Source organism: Amphibalanus amphitrite, unplaced genomic scaffold (assembly GCF_019059575.1).
Source record: "Amphibalanus amphitrite isolate SeventyFive unplaced genomic scaffold, NRLGWU_Aamphi_draft 000012F_arrow, whole genome shotgun sequence".
NCBI lineage: Eukaryota > Metazoa > Arthropoda > Thecostraca > Balanomorpha > Balanidae > Amphibalanus > Amphibalanus amphitrite.
This window is the reverse complement of record NW_024881508.1, coordinates 464485-480826: the sequence shown is the minus strand read 5'-3', so window position 1 is coordinate 480826 and position 16342 is coordinate 464485. Positions and strand designations below refer to the sequence as shown.

The following is a 16342-nucleotide window of genomic DNA, read 5'->3' as shown; positions in this document are numbered from 1 at the left end:
ACATTGGCACATGATCGAACGGCGACCGCACGACTCAAGGAAATACGAAAAGCGTTTCGTAATTATATATGATAATCGATCAATGGTGGCAGACGAAAATTCAGTGATATTGAAAAGCTTTTTTTGCAATTCAAATATCGCTGTCGAGCTAAGTAACGGTACCTATCGATGTAGGTATTCGCCATGAACATGGGTGGAAATTGGATATTTTCACAAAGTTCGTCCGTGTTTTTCATAGCCAGGTTGGAAAATCGAAATCTGCGGAGACAGCTGGTTAGGTCAAGTCGACTCCGTTGACTGCTCAGTGCTCACTGCCCAGTGCCCAATGCTCCAGCCCCCATCCGACCTCACCCACCAATGTATCTTCCAGTTTGCTTCCAGTATCTTCCAGGCAGTCGGCCGTTTCCATAGGTGGCGCCACCGCTTTGGCCAGCAGACCACCGGCTACCAAGATCGGTACGAGACGCTGCGAGAGGGCAGTGTTGGATCGAGGGACCCTCTACCACGAGGGTGCCTCTATTATAGACAGTCAACCTTCGACAAGGGTAGACAGGCTTTTCTCTGACACCAACCAAAAGCTTTGGAGTCAGGTTCTACCACTCGTGACAATAGCGAGGGCAAATACAAACAAATCGAGGGACAAACAGTTAAAATACTCGTACTACCGCAGTCCTGCATAGTACCGAAGCAACACACCGCCGTCCGCACCGCCTTTCCACTTCTCTCTCGCACGGTATCCGCCTAGTCAGCCACGTGTGTGGAGCGTGAGATATGAGTGAGGCGGACGGAGAGCAGCGCCCGGGGACGGCGCAGCAGTGCAGCACCTGCACTCGGCCGCTGTGAAGCAGGCCACGAGCCGCACGTTACGATACCTCCGGCGCCGTGACCGGTGGAGAGACGTGAGTGCCCCCGGCTGCAAGACGAACTACTGCCGCGGCCGTGCGGTCGCCTAGAGGCCGGTTCACACAGCACCGGGCCACCGGCGGTGACCGGCGTCTCACGGCTCACACCGCTTATACCGAGACCCGTTAGTTCCGCAATACATCGCGCGGAAACTGGCACCGAGAGGGAACACTGCGGTGGATAGTTTACCAGCCCAGCGGCTGTGCGTAAAATCACACACCACGACACCATTATGCAGCGGCTGCGCTAGGCTGACAGACCATTAGCGGTCCCTCGATTTGACTTGTGGGTTCTAAACGTTGCCATATTATCAACGTAAACCGTATCATGTTACGGTCTTCACTGGAATCGTTTTACACAGCATTGCGCTAGACTTGTCGCTGAATAGTGCAACACACGATTTCAGCCATCACCGGCCAGCCAGAGCAGTGCAGCGGGGACCAAACATATCCACTGTCCAGCCGGCTAGCAAGAGATGAAGGCACCGCCTTCAGGTCCCATTCGCCAGCAGTTGGACCCTATGTCCCCTAACTAGAGTTGGGCCACGTGATGTCTCAACGGGCACATTTCGCCGTCACCGCCACCAGTGCGAGGCTGCTAGCACCATGTGCCACTTCCCAGCCGGCCGGCGGCGGTCAGATCTGACGCGCTGGTACCGCCCGCACGCACACCACGCACAGTGGTGACGTCAGAGCTGCGTCACCGTCCGCCCCGGGCCGCGAGTTTCCTAAGTGTGGAACTATTCATACCGTCGCCCGTTCGAGTGACGTCATCAGTTGGCGCTGGCGGCTAGGTGCATGGATTGGCGGGTCCTCAAGTTGGCGAAGAGGCGGAGCCAGTTATCCTGCGTAAATATTTAGCCAGTCTTAATTTTAGCGAGTTCCCTAGTTAGGGAAAAAGCAACTTGTTCTACGTGAATATATAACCGGTGTTATTTCAGTTATCGTTCGTGCATTCGCCCACCTTGGAAGCATATCTCCTACGAGGTGCTTGAGTTTTGACGGTGGGGTTTGTGCACTGCGTGTCTTCAGTATTACGGCTGGTGATACTGCCTGTCGGCGTTGAATGATGTTTGACACCAATAGGACACAGATTAGCAGGTAGTGCGGATTTATTATTAGCAGATTTATTAGCGAGATTATTAGCGGATTTATTATTTATTTCATTAGCAGGTAGTGCGGATCTATAGCGCGGATAGTGAGTGACGCCGTCTGGACCGATGCTGGAGATGGTAGCGCCACCTGCCGCCACTTAACTGCTCGCTACTTGTAACAGTGCCTGGCTGGTGCTGTGTGCTGATTGTTTGAAGCGTAGTACCTTATGACGCACAATATAAGGTCACTTTGCAAAATTTGAGGAGCATGGACGAATTAATTTGTGAGACATTGACGCCTTAGTAATACGTAATTGTTCCCAACACAAGCTAAGCTACGTATTAGATTTCAATGTATTGCTCAACTTCCCATAATAACACCAGGGGCGCTAGTGCCGCGCGCCGCTAGCCTATAATCGTGCAGCGATTGGTCGGCCGACTGTGAGCCATGACGTCACAGCCTGCAACGTCATCTTGGCGAAGCTTACGCCAATCAGAGACCTTAGGTATGGGCAGTTCCACACTTAGGAAACTCGCCCCCGGGCCCGACCTACAGCCCGCAGCGAGCGCGCTCACGCCTTGATAGAGATCGCAACGTGAGATGACCGGACCTCGGGGGGTCAAATGGACAACAGAGCAGAAGCGAGGGCAGGTTTCTCCCATACCTACCAACGAACAAAGAAGAGGACTATCTGTCGATTGGAAACCAGCCCAAAAAGCGTCCGCGCTATACAGTCTCGGACTCGGTCCTTCCTTCGGACTACCGAGGTCGAAATTCACTGTTTAAATGTAAGCGACAAAGGAAATAAATTTTCACTGGATTTAATAAATGAGTCCGAATGAGAATCACGAAAGAGTGGGAGCTTGGAGAGAATTGTTTGTCACAACTCACATTTATCGTTAAAACGGTGACATAGTAAGATTGTAAGCAGGAGTAGCTAAGCTGACGATAAGGGTGGCGTGGCACTCGTGACAATAAGATAACTATCGATTATCAAGGCTAAATTTTGATAGTAAGAACTTCACATGTTTGATAGGTACAGTCCACAGCAGAAGTAATGTGTGGTTTCAGTCATGGGTATGTTCTGCTTCTGAAGCCTAGGAACGATCAGCCAGACTGCAACGAGACTTTAAATGTAGCTTACATGTATCTTCACCCTTGCAGCTACAACTTTATCTATTGACGTCTTCTTTTCAATCAGTCCGCATTTAAAAATCGTCGGTCAAAGCCATCCGTTGAGATTGGTAAAACCACACATTACTTTAGCGGTGGGCTGTACTAAAAGCATATACCTAAGTGGATACGTGGCTTTAATTCGTAATGCTAGTATTATGTAACTCAAAACTATGTAGCTTTTGACAAAACCTGTACAAAGTACTCGCTCTCATTCATGCATGCATGCGTCAATTCATTTGCCGTTGTACCTCGGTCCGTATAGTTCCTTGTTGACCAATGTCTAATAAAACAACGTCGTTTTTTTCATTACGGGACTTCATGCATGCATGCATGCATGCATGCATTCATTCATAATTATGCCACTTGGTTTACTTAGTTATTTTCAACTGTTGATTGACTTCTGATGTTTCAGCTAGTTACCGATCATGCATGCATAGTTTCACACCTTTAAGTAGTTATATCCATTTTTGTTTTCTTTCTCGACTTATGCAGCCACAGAGCTTACCATCCTAACAAACAAACGATCAGCGACAAAGAACAATGCCGTTTGGCTCCGGAAAAATAGACGATACATTGCTACTGTCAAGCAACCGCAACCCGGTGATTAAAAGAATACTAACGGTCATACCGTCCGGCGACACGCCACTCATTCAGTGCCTGCTGTTAGTCGGTCAACAGAGACGCTATGCACCTCGCGATGCTCTGGGTCGGGAAATAACGTGTAGCGAATGAATGGAGGACTAGGCGGTGAATGGACAGAGGACAGCCGTACCTGGCAGACAGAAGTCAGCTTCCTCAATATAGACAGAAGTCAGCTTCCTGAATATAGACAGAAGTCAGCTTACTGAATATGGAGATGGTCATTATCCCACTGATTGATCTCTACATGCGGCATTGACATTCATGACATCGCCATCCTGTAAACGTCACGGTAAATTTAGAACTTACTTAGGAAGAATTCAGAGGCCGGAGACGACCATGCATATGTTTATTTTGTCCGAGCCTGGTGTGGCGGCTGCTACCTTCCACCATCAGATTGTGTCCCCACTAGTCTGAGCATCTCTTCAGTTGACTTGACTGTTATCTTCCCTGTTAACTGTGTATGAGCGTACGAGCTCAATTCTCAAAGTATTGTGTGATGGTGGAGTGCAACTAACTCGAGCGAAGTGCAACATGAAGTGTTCTCAACCACTTACACCATATTTCTGTGTTTTATTGTCCTATTATACGATCTTTCCTAATTATCAGGTACATCGTACCTGACAGGAGCCTAGAAAAGTCCAAAAGGTCATGAGCTCAATGAGAACGGTTCCCTGCAGGCCAAGTTGCTGACCAAATTAAATTCTGACCAAATTAAGGTAATGTAGGGTAATTAATGGATTGCAACCTGACCTAAGCTCTCAACCTCCAGTCGTTCAGGCACAAGACCATGGGCGCCGCCACCGGGGGGGACGGGGGGGACGCGTCCCCCCCACTCTCAGAATGGAAGGGGGACGTCCCCCCAAACTCATTACGGAGCGAGCGAAGCGAGCGTAGTCTTTCGTAGGTTAACGGAAATTTCTGAGTATGCCGTGGTCACGCTTTTGCTAGGCTTATATCTCAGCAACCACTTGACCGATTTACGTGTACATGCGGTAATTTTTGTAGGGTAGCTTCATTCCTTCTACCAAGTATTGGACTATTCCCGATGCATGTGGGTGGCCCCTTATGCACGTGCCACGTGCAAAACGAAGAGGTGTCAGTTTTATAATTGTTGCAATATCTCGGTAACTACTTGGCCGATTGCGCTGAAAGTTGGCATGTAGGTAGGCACCCATTAGGCACTGCATATCCATGTGCCAGAGTTGGGGTGCTGCTGCACGTGCGCACATGCAGGGGTCGATTCCAGATCTCGAGAACGGCTGAACCGATTGTGCTGAAATCTGATACATGGTTAGGGACCGGTTAGTAGGGTGCCGTGCAAAAGTCAGTTGGGACCCATTTTGCACGTGCGCACGTGCAGGGTGCCGCTTCCAGATCTCGAGAACGGCTAGGCCGGTTGCGCTCAAATTTGGCACATCGTTAGGGACCGGTTAGAAGGGTGCAGTGCACAAGTTAGTTGGAGGTATCCCCTCGCAATTTCGCACGTGCAAGGCCCACCCCACCCTCTCGCTCGCTCCGTTGGTCGCCCCAAAAGGCGTTTTACTTATTGTTATCCTACTCGAAATTTGATTAGGCCCTTCGGTCCAATGAGACCATTTCAGAGCCGCAAGTATGAAAGAATTAGTGGGAGACATTTTACTTATTGTTATCCTACTCGAAATTTGATTAGGCCCTTCGGTCCGATGAGACCATTTCAGAGCCGCAAGTATGAAAGAATTAGTTGGAGACATTGGTCGGGGCAACCACCCCAGTGAGCCACTTGGGATGAACCCGACCAATTGAACAGGCAGCCCAGCCCACTGGCACTCACTGCACCCGGCAAAGGACTATAGCTCCAGTGGAGCCATTCCCGCATGAGATAGAGTTGCCCGTCCAGCCCGGAGCAGGGGCTTGCGGCGTGGAGGAGAAGGATTTGACTGTCCTGAGGATGGAAGAGATGGAACGGCCGGTGCCGAATCTGAGAGGGTCCAGGAGGTTTAGCTACTCAGTTTATGGGGTGTGGGCCTACGTGCATTGGTCTGACCCCTGCCACCTCGGCCAACAAAATCTCCAGCTCTTATCCGACCTGTCATCGCGGAACTGCCGATTTTTGATATCGTGATCAACGTGTGTCGTATAACACGACTGACCGAACACGGGCCTAATATATTTCGTCTAGCCAGCCAAGAGCATGACTTTACACCAATCCGACCTCGAAGTCAAAATCCGAACATTTTCGAAGACTTCAACTCCGACTCTGGCCAAAACTGGCCAAAACAGTCAACTCCGACTGATTCCGGCTCCGACCCCACACTTCTGCAGTCACGCTACACTAAATTTCCAGCTTCTTGGAAATAAGCTATACGGTTGACAGGACCACAAAACTTTGAGGCGACTTGACTACTTGACTTGGTTTTCCTGACCTAAGGTTTTCTGGTATCAAGCTTGTTACACGGGCTGCAAAATTCGTATTTTGGAGCAGTTTTGCCCAATGTTTTTTTGCCAATTTTCGCGGCGCTTCGCGCCGATTCGTGCACAAACCAAAAAGAGAGATTTGTGACTATACAACGCCCCCTCCCCCACGCGGGTATGCAATATGCCTTACCTATGCAATATATGCATTATGGATCATATTAGTGGCATACCTACATCAGCAATTATACCGTGATAGAACACGAGGCTTTGCCGTGTCAAACTGAATCGGACATCAGATGTGTATATAGGTAGGCACTCGATGGGAATGCGGTCTATTAGCCATTACTTTAAGGAAATACCTAAAACCTAAACTACCTACTTTCCTCAAACCAGTTGTTTTGCCACAGTTTTATGAGTTTTTAAACTTAAAATGGTCAGGAAATAATGAATATTTGCAAAAGGATTTTATGTTTATTTTACATCACTATTTTCCATCTTTCGTAGAGGCTACTTACCTATATTGCAGCGGAAGATGATTACGCGTTGACCAAGCATAGTACGTAGTTCAAACCAGCTGAATGCTGATTGGCTAGCATTTTTCCGTAAGGGAATGGATTCCTCAGTAAGAGAATGACAAAGTGTAATCTCTGGGAATGACTTCAGTCTTCAAACCTAAAATCGATACCGATATATTTGGCTAGGGTAATCGTTGGGCCTTAAAAGCTCCCGATTTGTTCTCGTTGCAGCTCAAGCTACAAAACTGTTACTTCAGTTCAAAACCCTATGTTTAAAGTGGCATATTTATTTGCTTTAAACGTTGAATGCATCCGACCGAAAAAGCCACGGTAAGAATGTCTACTTTTGGGTTTTCAGTCGGTCAGTCCGTCCCCCCCAGTCAAAAATCCGTGGCGGCGCCCCTGCACAAGACACTATGACTGGTGGCGCTAAGCCACTTAACTCAGTGCCGGTACTCACCAATTTTGGATCCTCTTCTAACTGGGCGGGCCGCCATGATTTCTACGGACCCGCCTCGACTCTCAAAGGTAACAGGCTACCAGGGATGCAACAATAATTCCTGCAACAAAGAGTGCTTTCCTGAAAATCACTACACACTTACAATTTTAAGCTGTGGTGTAAAACAAGTTTTGTGATTGCATGGATGGATTGAGGCAAAAGTCCAAAGTCAGACTTTGAAGTCCAGGCTAAGAAAGGCATGCTGTGAAGACCTTGACCTCCACAATATTGCCGAGTACAGGCCAGGTGGCGGGTACACTGGACTACACCATAAAACTTCTAAATCATGTTGGCAAACAAAGCAGCAGAATGTTCATTGACAGGTGAGTAAACAGGGATCTTTCCTAGTTATTCTAAGGAATAACAAATGCATGTCTGGTGGCAGCAGCCAGCAGATTTATAGGTAGGTAAATATTGACAATTGACGAGAACCTGCGTAATTCTGAAAATAAGAATAATTCAGACGAGAAAACCCACCAAAAACATTGACATCACAGGCATTGACACACTGCATGTTGTCTGATTCATCAAAATTAATAAAATATTCAAAATTACCAATCCTAGGCTCAAAAATTTCAAAAATCTGACAAAAAATAAAAAATGAGCGCCGAGTTCGCCTCTATAATGATAAATAAACACCGATAACCGAAACCCGCACAACCAACATTGACATGCCCCTAAATTCTTACACAAAATGAAGCGGTGATCAAACCAGAAGTGATGATAAGCCCCCATTTCACGCGGCACAGATAATTAATCGTAATCGAACAATTGAATCACTATCACGCGGTCAAACAAAATTGACACCAATTGACACGAAGGAAAAGCGGTTAGATGCTGTTGAAATTTTAGCATTTGGCAGTCATTTACAAAATTTGGCAGCAACTTTTTGACTCAAATATGGCGCAGCTAGGACATTGCATTGTGTCGCAGGCACAGGGGAGCACTGCCGCTTCAACTCTATTGGCCGTAGTGTCTAACGGTGGCGGCCATATTGCGCAGACCAGAAACCGGCTGCCGCCTGTGTTGAGGAATAGGGAATTCGGGACCTTGATTTACGTTTGCGGCCGCCGCATCCGTTACGTTCAAGTTACGTAGATACGGAACCCGGCATCTTACGCAGAATTGAGTGGAGAACACGATCGTATCTTCAGAATTCCTCAAATTCACTCGCCGGACCTACATTTGCCCCGGCCGAGGGGGTTGATTGAACCCACCTCGCTAATGTGCCGCTAATTAAACTAGAATTAAGCGGTAAAGTGGTCGTATGCGGCAAATTATAATGCAGAATGACTGGTAGGAACCCGCTGTAAAGGTCTCAGGTCAACCGGTGACCTCTGAGGTCAGGTCAAGTGATCTAAGGCACGGGTTCGGTTTCTGGTTAATAACTTCGCCAAAAATGGCCGTAGAGCCGCGATTTTGGCATCATCGTGTTCAGCTAGCTCAGGCGCATCGAGTGATATACTTTTTATTCGGGTCAGGTCAACTTAGGGTGTTGACCTCAGGTCAAGGTCAGGTCAGCACCCCCAGGTCACGAAGTTGGTCGAAAGAGGTCATGTCGCATATCATTCGATTCGGCAGGTCTTCCTGAGTCCATTGGTGGCTTTCGCGACTCGCTAGCTCAATTTAATCGGGAGTTATTGAAGAAAAATTGTGACACTTGTGACGTCACAAATGACGTCACGCAAGGGCAACAATGCAAATATGAAGCATAGAACCTTGCAAGGAGTGCATGAAAGCATGATTCTATATGCTTGAGATAGTTTTAGATCATTCTCGGCGCAAATATAGCAATTTTCATATTTCCCCATTAACTTATAAGGGTTTAACGTATTAGTTCCTTGTATCTGAGGATTTTTTAGGGATTCCATCTTGTTCTCCACTCAATTCTGCGTAAGATACCGGGTTCCGTGTCCACATAGCTTGAACGTAACGGATGCAGCGACCGCAAACGTAAATCGAGGTCCCGAATTCCCTATTCCCCAACACAGGCGGCGGCCGCTTCTTGGTCTGCGCAACATGGCGGCACCGTTGGACACCATCTGGCGGCCGATGCGCATTCCACATTATATACCGGGGTTACATGAGCGATCCGTTCCAAATACGCACTACGCTAATGCGCATCAGCTCCCCACAAACGTATCTACGGCACCGGTTACATGAGACTAATTCGTTTTATCTACGTCAAACGGATCTTGTTTGGCTCACCCGGGCTGACTCCTCGACGGCCGGTAATTCGCATCACAAACGGAATAGGATTAGCGTACAGTCATGGCGCAGTTGCGGCATTTACCGGGACGACTGAACTAAATTTTAAATACTTTTATCATTTGATAGGCTCAAAAACATTTAAAATTAACATGAAATCAAAAAATGAAAACAAAGTTTTCTTGTTTTAAGTCAGTGGGCACTGATTCGCCATGCAGCGACAGCAGGGTGGTCAGAAAAAATTATCTATCAAAATATTTCATTCATTTTATTTCACATGCAAAGACTAAACCAAAATACCAACAGTTTTTTGCTATTTTCTACGAGGCAGCCAATAAAAAAATGCTTAGTATTTTGCATGTTGACGCTTCCAGTCAGCAAAGAATAGTTCTTGTGAAATACGGCCCGAATCGTGTGCCTCAGGCCTGGTGGTTACATGAGCGATCCGTTCCCAAATACGCACTACACTAATTCGCATCAGCTCCCCAAGAACGCATTCGGTGCACCGACTACATGAGCAAATTCGTATCAGTGACGTCAAACGGATCTAGTTTGGCTCTCGGCCCGATGCGCATTACAAACGAAATAGCATACAAATGTGGCGCACTTCCGTAGCAATAGAGGTGACTGAATTAAAAACTTAATATCTTATGTCTTTTTTGCATTTAATCTGCTCAAAACATTCTCAATTAACTTAACAAAAAAAAGTTAAACATAAAGTTGTCTTGCTTTGACTCATTGAGCACTTGCCTCTCTTGATTCGTCTGTAGTGCTGTCAGAAAAATGTTTCAACTGAAAGTACTTTGATATTTTCTTTTTGGTTTGCACTATATTTATTGACAAAATACCGACATATTTTTTTAATAATTATTTCAAAAGAAGCAAATGAAAAAAATACCTATTATTTTGCATTTTAATGTTTCTTTTTGGAAAGAAATAGTTCCTGTAATACGTATCTTGGTCCTATTCGCTTCTAAGCCTCTTTCTGGACATGCCTAAGAGCTGGACTTTTTGCACGCGTTCCCCGCCAGGGGGCGCCACTAAGGAAGCACCCTCTGACGTCACGATAAAACTGCGCGCACTGTGCGCACGGTTCTGTAAGCAAGTAACATAGTGGTGGTTTCACGGTGGAAATTGGAATAAGTATTTTGACGTTGTAAAATTTCAAGCCGTTTTTGTGAAATTAATTAGTAAATGCATTTCAAAAGTATTTATTTAAAGTGTGAAAGGAGAATGATTAGAAGAACATGCATATTTTTGTTCCAATAGCTTATTATGTGAGACATGATCGGTACTAACGGGTACTTCTAAGAAATAGTGAAGAAGTACCAAAGAGCCTGCTCGGCTACGATCGTCAGCTGTCCTTTGGAGCTGGACTTCAACGCTGTAAAAAAATGTGTGCTGAATTAATTTATAGTTTTACCAAAATATAGGCAATTTATCATTTCCTTTTCACTTTTGTAATTTTTGTTGAGTAAAGAGATATGTTGCTAGTTCTGACAATATAAATTATTAATTAAAAAAACGAAATGCGACGGTAAGTATCTGCTACTAAATTATCACTTTCACCAAATACGTGGAAAATCTTGCTACCATTGCTTATAAAACGTGCTTATCAATACACAAATGTTTTATTTCAGACAAGAACGATTTATTTGCCTGAAGTCTTGCGTCATGTGCTACTGCTTTGATTCCAAAGACGCTCTCCGGGTCGGGGTAATTTAGTTCTTCATCGATCGATAAGAGATTTTGATTCCATTGATATCCAAATTGATAAGCTCGGCACCATGGAGTAAGGGCGTCCCCACAGGGGTGACGCAGGAAATATGAATGGCGTTTACACCGACAGCAGTTTCCCACAGCCGGCAATGGGAATCTCCTGTCGGTGTAAACGCTACTATAGTCCCATCCACCTCAAACACTGGGGAATATCCCCGCACTTTTGAGGACGGAAATCTACTGGACCTGCTCGAAAAATAGTGGATAAAATACGGCGAGCTTTCAGTTTTATGGTTGGGTCTCCCTTCCGAGGCACATATTTACGGGGGATATTGGGTCATATTCCCCCGGCGTCCTGATGATCGGCGCCCAGCTAAACGTCGAAGGCGCCCTGGCCCCTGATACGCGGCACTGCTATCTGTGAAGGTGCCCAGATTGCTGCCGCTCGAATTTTGGTCGCCTACTTAACAAACCTCCGTTGGTGCCATCTCAGTTTCCTCGAGGTCAGGCAACCTTCACACGCCGTTGGCTACCTTGGCTGGCCGGCGACTCGTTCCCCTCGTGGCGACGCTCTTGACATCCAGTCAAAAGTTGAGTGGCTGGGCGCTGGCGCCCCCAGTGGGGGCCGGGGAAGGGGCAGTGGGCCTCCACGTTGCTCTCTTCCCGAGCCTATGGTGACTTGGCTCAACTCTCCTCAATAGAATCTGGATTCTGCGCGCTGTATGAACATGGGCGTATTGTATTGTATTGTATTGAACAATCATGAGCGATCCACATTCTGAAAGTGCGTGGCGATTACTGCTCAGACACCACTACGGACAATACGGACAGTGGGTGTGACAATCAGTAGTGCCATTCATATAGAGGGTGTCATATATGAGCGGAGAGGCAACAGTACAGCTGAGCGGAGAGACAACATTAAAGCAACAGTACAGCTGGCGTTGCATGGAGCTGCAGGCAACCGGGCAGCGGAGGCTTGCGAAAAATAAACAATTCGTCACTTCAACGTATAAACAATAGTATCAAAAGCAGCATAAACACATATTCTCATGGTCGAACCCATGCACTAGCGGCTCACGGCGGGCACAGGCACGCAGTGCGGTAGCGGTACCGGATCACACGTCATGGGCGTTGTCTCAGCATAGGTTGTTATGAGCGGAGAGGCAACAGCAGAGCTGAGCGGAGAGACAACATTAAAACAACAGTACAGCTAGCGTTGCATGGAGCTGCAGGCAACCGGACAGCGGAGGCTTGCGAAAAATAAACAATTCGTCACTTCAACGTATAAACAACAGTATCAAAAGCAGCATAAACACATATTCTCATGGTCGAACCCATGCACTAGCGGCTCACGGCGGGCACAGGCACGCAGTGCGGTAGCGGTACCGGATCACACGTCATGGGCGTTGTCTCAGCATAGGTTGTTATGAGCGGAGAGGCAACAGTAGAGCTGAGCGGAGAGACAACATTAAAACAACAGTACAGCTAGCGTTGCATGGAGCTGCAGGCAACCGGACAGCGGAGGCTTGCGAAAAATAAACAATTCGTCACTTCAACGTATAAACAATAGTAAAAGCAACATAAACACATATTCTCATGGTCGTCGGAACCCATGCACTAGCGGCTCACGGCGGGCACAGGCACGCAGTGCGGTAGCGGTACCGGATCACACGTCATGGGCGTTGTCTCAGCATAGGTTGTTCGCAATCTAGTTGAAGCCTAAGAAGACGGCCAGTGGGGTCTCACTGCTGCTGAGGCGACCTCGGAGACGATGCGTCGCCCCTCCTGTCGGCGACCTGCGGTGAGCAGGACTCCAGATAGCTGTCTGGCACGTTGCCGACACTGCCAGACGCTGTCAGCAGGCCTCACTGCTGCAAGTGATGTGCAGATGGACGTCAGGTGACTTCGTCTGCAGGCGATTCCGGAGACCGCGGCCTCACCAGGCAGCACCACCTGCATCGCCATGTCGGTGTTTCTAGAAATGGAAAAATAACAGTATCGGTGAAGGACAAGCAATACAATGTATTCTGTTTTCCTCTCTTGCAGGTATACGTAATCTACAATTATCATTGTTCCTATTTCATTCAACTCAACCTGAAAATTCCATATTGGCACATTGTTTGACTAAATTTGTGTAGTTGGGAACAGGGGCGACGCCACGGTGCGACAACTGGAGGGGACATTGACCATTTTGGAGGGGACAAGGACCATTTCAAGTCGATTCTTTCCATGCAACGCCATGGGCGTAATGTTAAAATTTTAAAAAGTGGAGGGGACGAGATCCCCTCTGTCCCCCCCCCCCCTGTGGTGACGCCCTTGGTTGGGAAGCAGATTCTGATTGTTTGAAATACATGTTTGGCTGAACAGTGCGGAAAATATTTCATTGATCACTATAGCTGCAACAAAAATACTGAGACAGAAAACATTTGCGCTTACCTGGCTCCTTAGTCAGCCCCGCACAACGGAAGTGGTACCATTTATCGCAGCCGTCGCATCCGACCATCGGTGCTGCACTGATGCTGCTGCACTCCCCACATTCCCAGTACCTTAGTAGCGTCTTGGCTGTGAAAAGATTACATGAGTCATGGCGCATTCATGAATAGTAAGATGTTTTATATGTTTAACATTGCATAGCAAAGACACAACAGCTGGGAGTCAAGTGTAAGGACTTTTGACAAGGGTGTTTGAACTCAGTGGGGTGAGGTTTGGTTGGTCAAGAGTGGTCATTTTTAGCAATGCTGTTTTTGACTACAGCTTTGCTAAGTATGACTACGGTGATGATGTCATGGTAATCAAATTTGACCACCATTATACCAATTTTGCACCCTGGTGGAGAAAACACAAGTTTCAGGTTACGGGAAGTAAGATAGGAAAGTTATTCCGGCAGTTCTTAAAAGAAGACAAAGAATCTTGATTCTGGTTGTTGTAAATGGGGGTCCAAGGTTGAACAGAGCCAGCATTTGGCGCTGAAATTCAAAGTTTGAACACAATGAAAAAGATGCTTGATATCACTATAAAAGTTTATTTCAGGGGGAAATGGATGCATTCACGTAAAAGCGCACAAAAGTACTCTAGCAAAGTGGATTACTAAGGTACTGAAAAAATCTTGCCAAACAGCTGTTCGGAATATCAAATCTGACATACAGAATTTTCAATGGCCATTAAAATAATATCATATCACCATTTTCCCAGTGAGTGTTGTCATTATAACTTTGAGGCAAGAAAAGCTTTGCTAAAAATGACGCTTGGCGAAGCCTCATCCTACTGGGCTGTCTGACATGTCTCCCTGTAAAAAACATGTGGTCCTTATATTGTATATATGATGAATATGTTAATAATGCAGAGAAAACACAGTATAAATTATACCCAACGTTTCATCTTAATCGACTTTGTCAAGGGTGTTTGAACAACTTGAGATGAGTGAAGTGTAAGAGTACCTAGGTACATCTGAAAATAAACTGAATCTGCGTCCAATAAACATTGATTTTCATAATACATTTCACAAATCAACTGCTAATAACAATCATACTAAAATAGCACGACAGATACCTAACTAACAATCGCATGAAGAACTTCTTGATTCGCCTTGACTATTGTCGTCCGAACGAATGTTGTCTAAAACGCAGTTCACACTTGCCCGTAAGGTCTGCCGGTGACGGGCCCGACACCGTCAAAACGGCCGAATCTGACGGAGCGACGGCCGTCAGGTCGACGGGCATGTGTGAACCGGCAGCGTTTGACGGTCGGCAACAGCTGACTGCGCCGGCGCCGGACCTGACGGCCGTCGCTTTGGAAAGTTCAGCAATGTTCAACTTTTGACGGTGACGGGCCCGTCGGTTTGAATATCTGCGTGTTGGAGGAAGAGGAAAAGGAACGTTCTCATGCAGCATTAAGCTTATATGCATTTTTAAGAGTATTAATACCAATTTCCATCCATTTTTTAGATGAAAGTGTTTATTACGGCACGATATTTTGAGATTCGATCCCTGATTTAAATCAGCGAACCTATGTGTCTTTCATTTAAATAAAATTTCAGCAATATTTGACATAAAAATGTAAATGCGTGGTATTTTATTTCTGTAATTCAAATAATATTTTAACCTCTCGGCCTCCCATCCCCTTCCCCCATCTGCGTCAATCTCGAAAATGGTGCGCCATTTCTGTCACAATATATGGCAGCCAATGTGAGCTACCAAATCTCAACTTTCGTTCGACGGGCTGCAGGCCGTCAGGTCGACGGTGACGGGCCCGACACCGACAGACTGACGGTCAAGTGTGAACTGCGTTTAACGTGGTCTAAAGTTACACATTTGTCTTTTCTGCGCAGTATTTGTGTTTGCCATTTACCGCACCAATGTTCGCCAGCGGTGGTGACTTTTCCTTACCTGCTCACGAAACGTCACACACGACATGACGTCACCCGAAGACGTCATCAAAAAGTCCAGCTCTTAGGCGTGTCCCTCTTTCTCAGCGGATTTTGTTTGGACCGCCGATTCGTATTAGCAGGTGGATACATGAGTCGGTAGTACGCTCCTGATTCGCATTAGCGGTGAATCCGATCGTGATACGTATTTGCTTTGCTCATGTAACCGCGGATCGGATCGCCAATTCGTACTAGCAGGTGGCTACATGAGTCGGTAATGCGTTCCTTATTCGAATTAGCGGCTAAATACGTATTTACTGTGCTCATGTAACCCCGATAATTGAGTTCAGTGGTCGCAGGTCGGTCCAGAAGGGTAGGACGAACTTTGGTAGGAATTTCTAGTATAACTACTAGAAAACCTACTATATGTGGTCGGGACTAGCAAAAAGTTAGTTCAAACTAGAATATGGTAGCGCTTATGGTTGGCAGTCGTGACGCGCACGTGACATTCATTTCTTAAATTTCTTAAATAACAGGTTTTAGGGGCCGATTAGTGGGCAGATACATTCAATTAGCTATTAATAATTGATAATGCAAACATTCAAGAATCTACATCATACAATTATAGCCAAAATCACGTGGCGCTCCCAGGATTCGAACTCACGACCCTCGGGTCCGTAGCCCGATACGCTACCGACTGCGCTACCGAGGAACGCGCGCCGACGATCGGAGAGGCGGATCGCGGGTGCTGGCGTGCAGAGAAATCTTTACCCTGTACGCCGTAGAAGATCGGCTGGGTTTCGTGAAAAATGGTAGAGGAATTGTCGAA

General features: G+C 46.6%; 1 protein-coding gene across 5 annotated transcripts in view; it reads right to left on the bottom strand.

Moving 5' to 3' along the window:
* LOC122382805 (katanin p80 WD40 repeat-containing subunit B1-like) overlaps nt 1-9987 on the bottom strand; it is a 77634-nt gene extending 67647 nt beyond the window's left edge. Inside the window, exons 1-2 of one of the 5 annotated variants that reach the window (XM_043368659.1) lie at nt 9975-9987; nt 7185-7284 (exon numbers count right to left, since the gene is read on the bottom strand). In XM_043368659.1, coding sequence (XP_043224594.1) covers nt 7185-7221 — 37 coding nt within the window. In that variant the 5' untranslated portion in view covers nt 7222-7284; nt 9975-9987. Of the gene's footprint in view, nt 1-7184; nt 7285-7700; nt 7856-7912; nt 8075-9431; nt 9469-9974 lie in introns of those variants that run through there. The other 4 variants (XM_043368641.1, XM_043368622.1, XM_043368633.1 and 1 more) reach the window with 4 other exon arrangements.
* Nucleotides 9988-16342: the final 6355 nt, after the last annotated feature.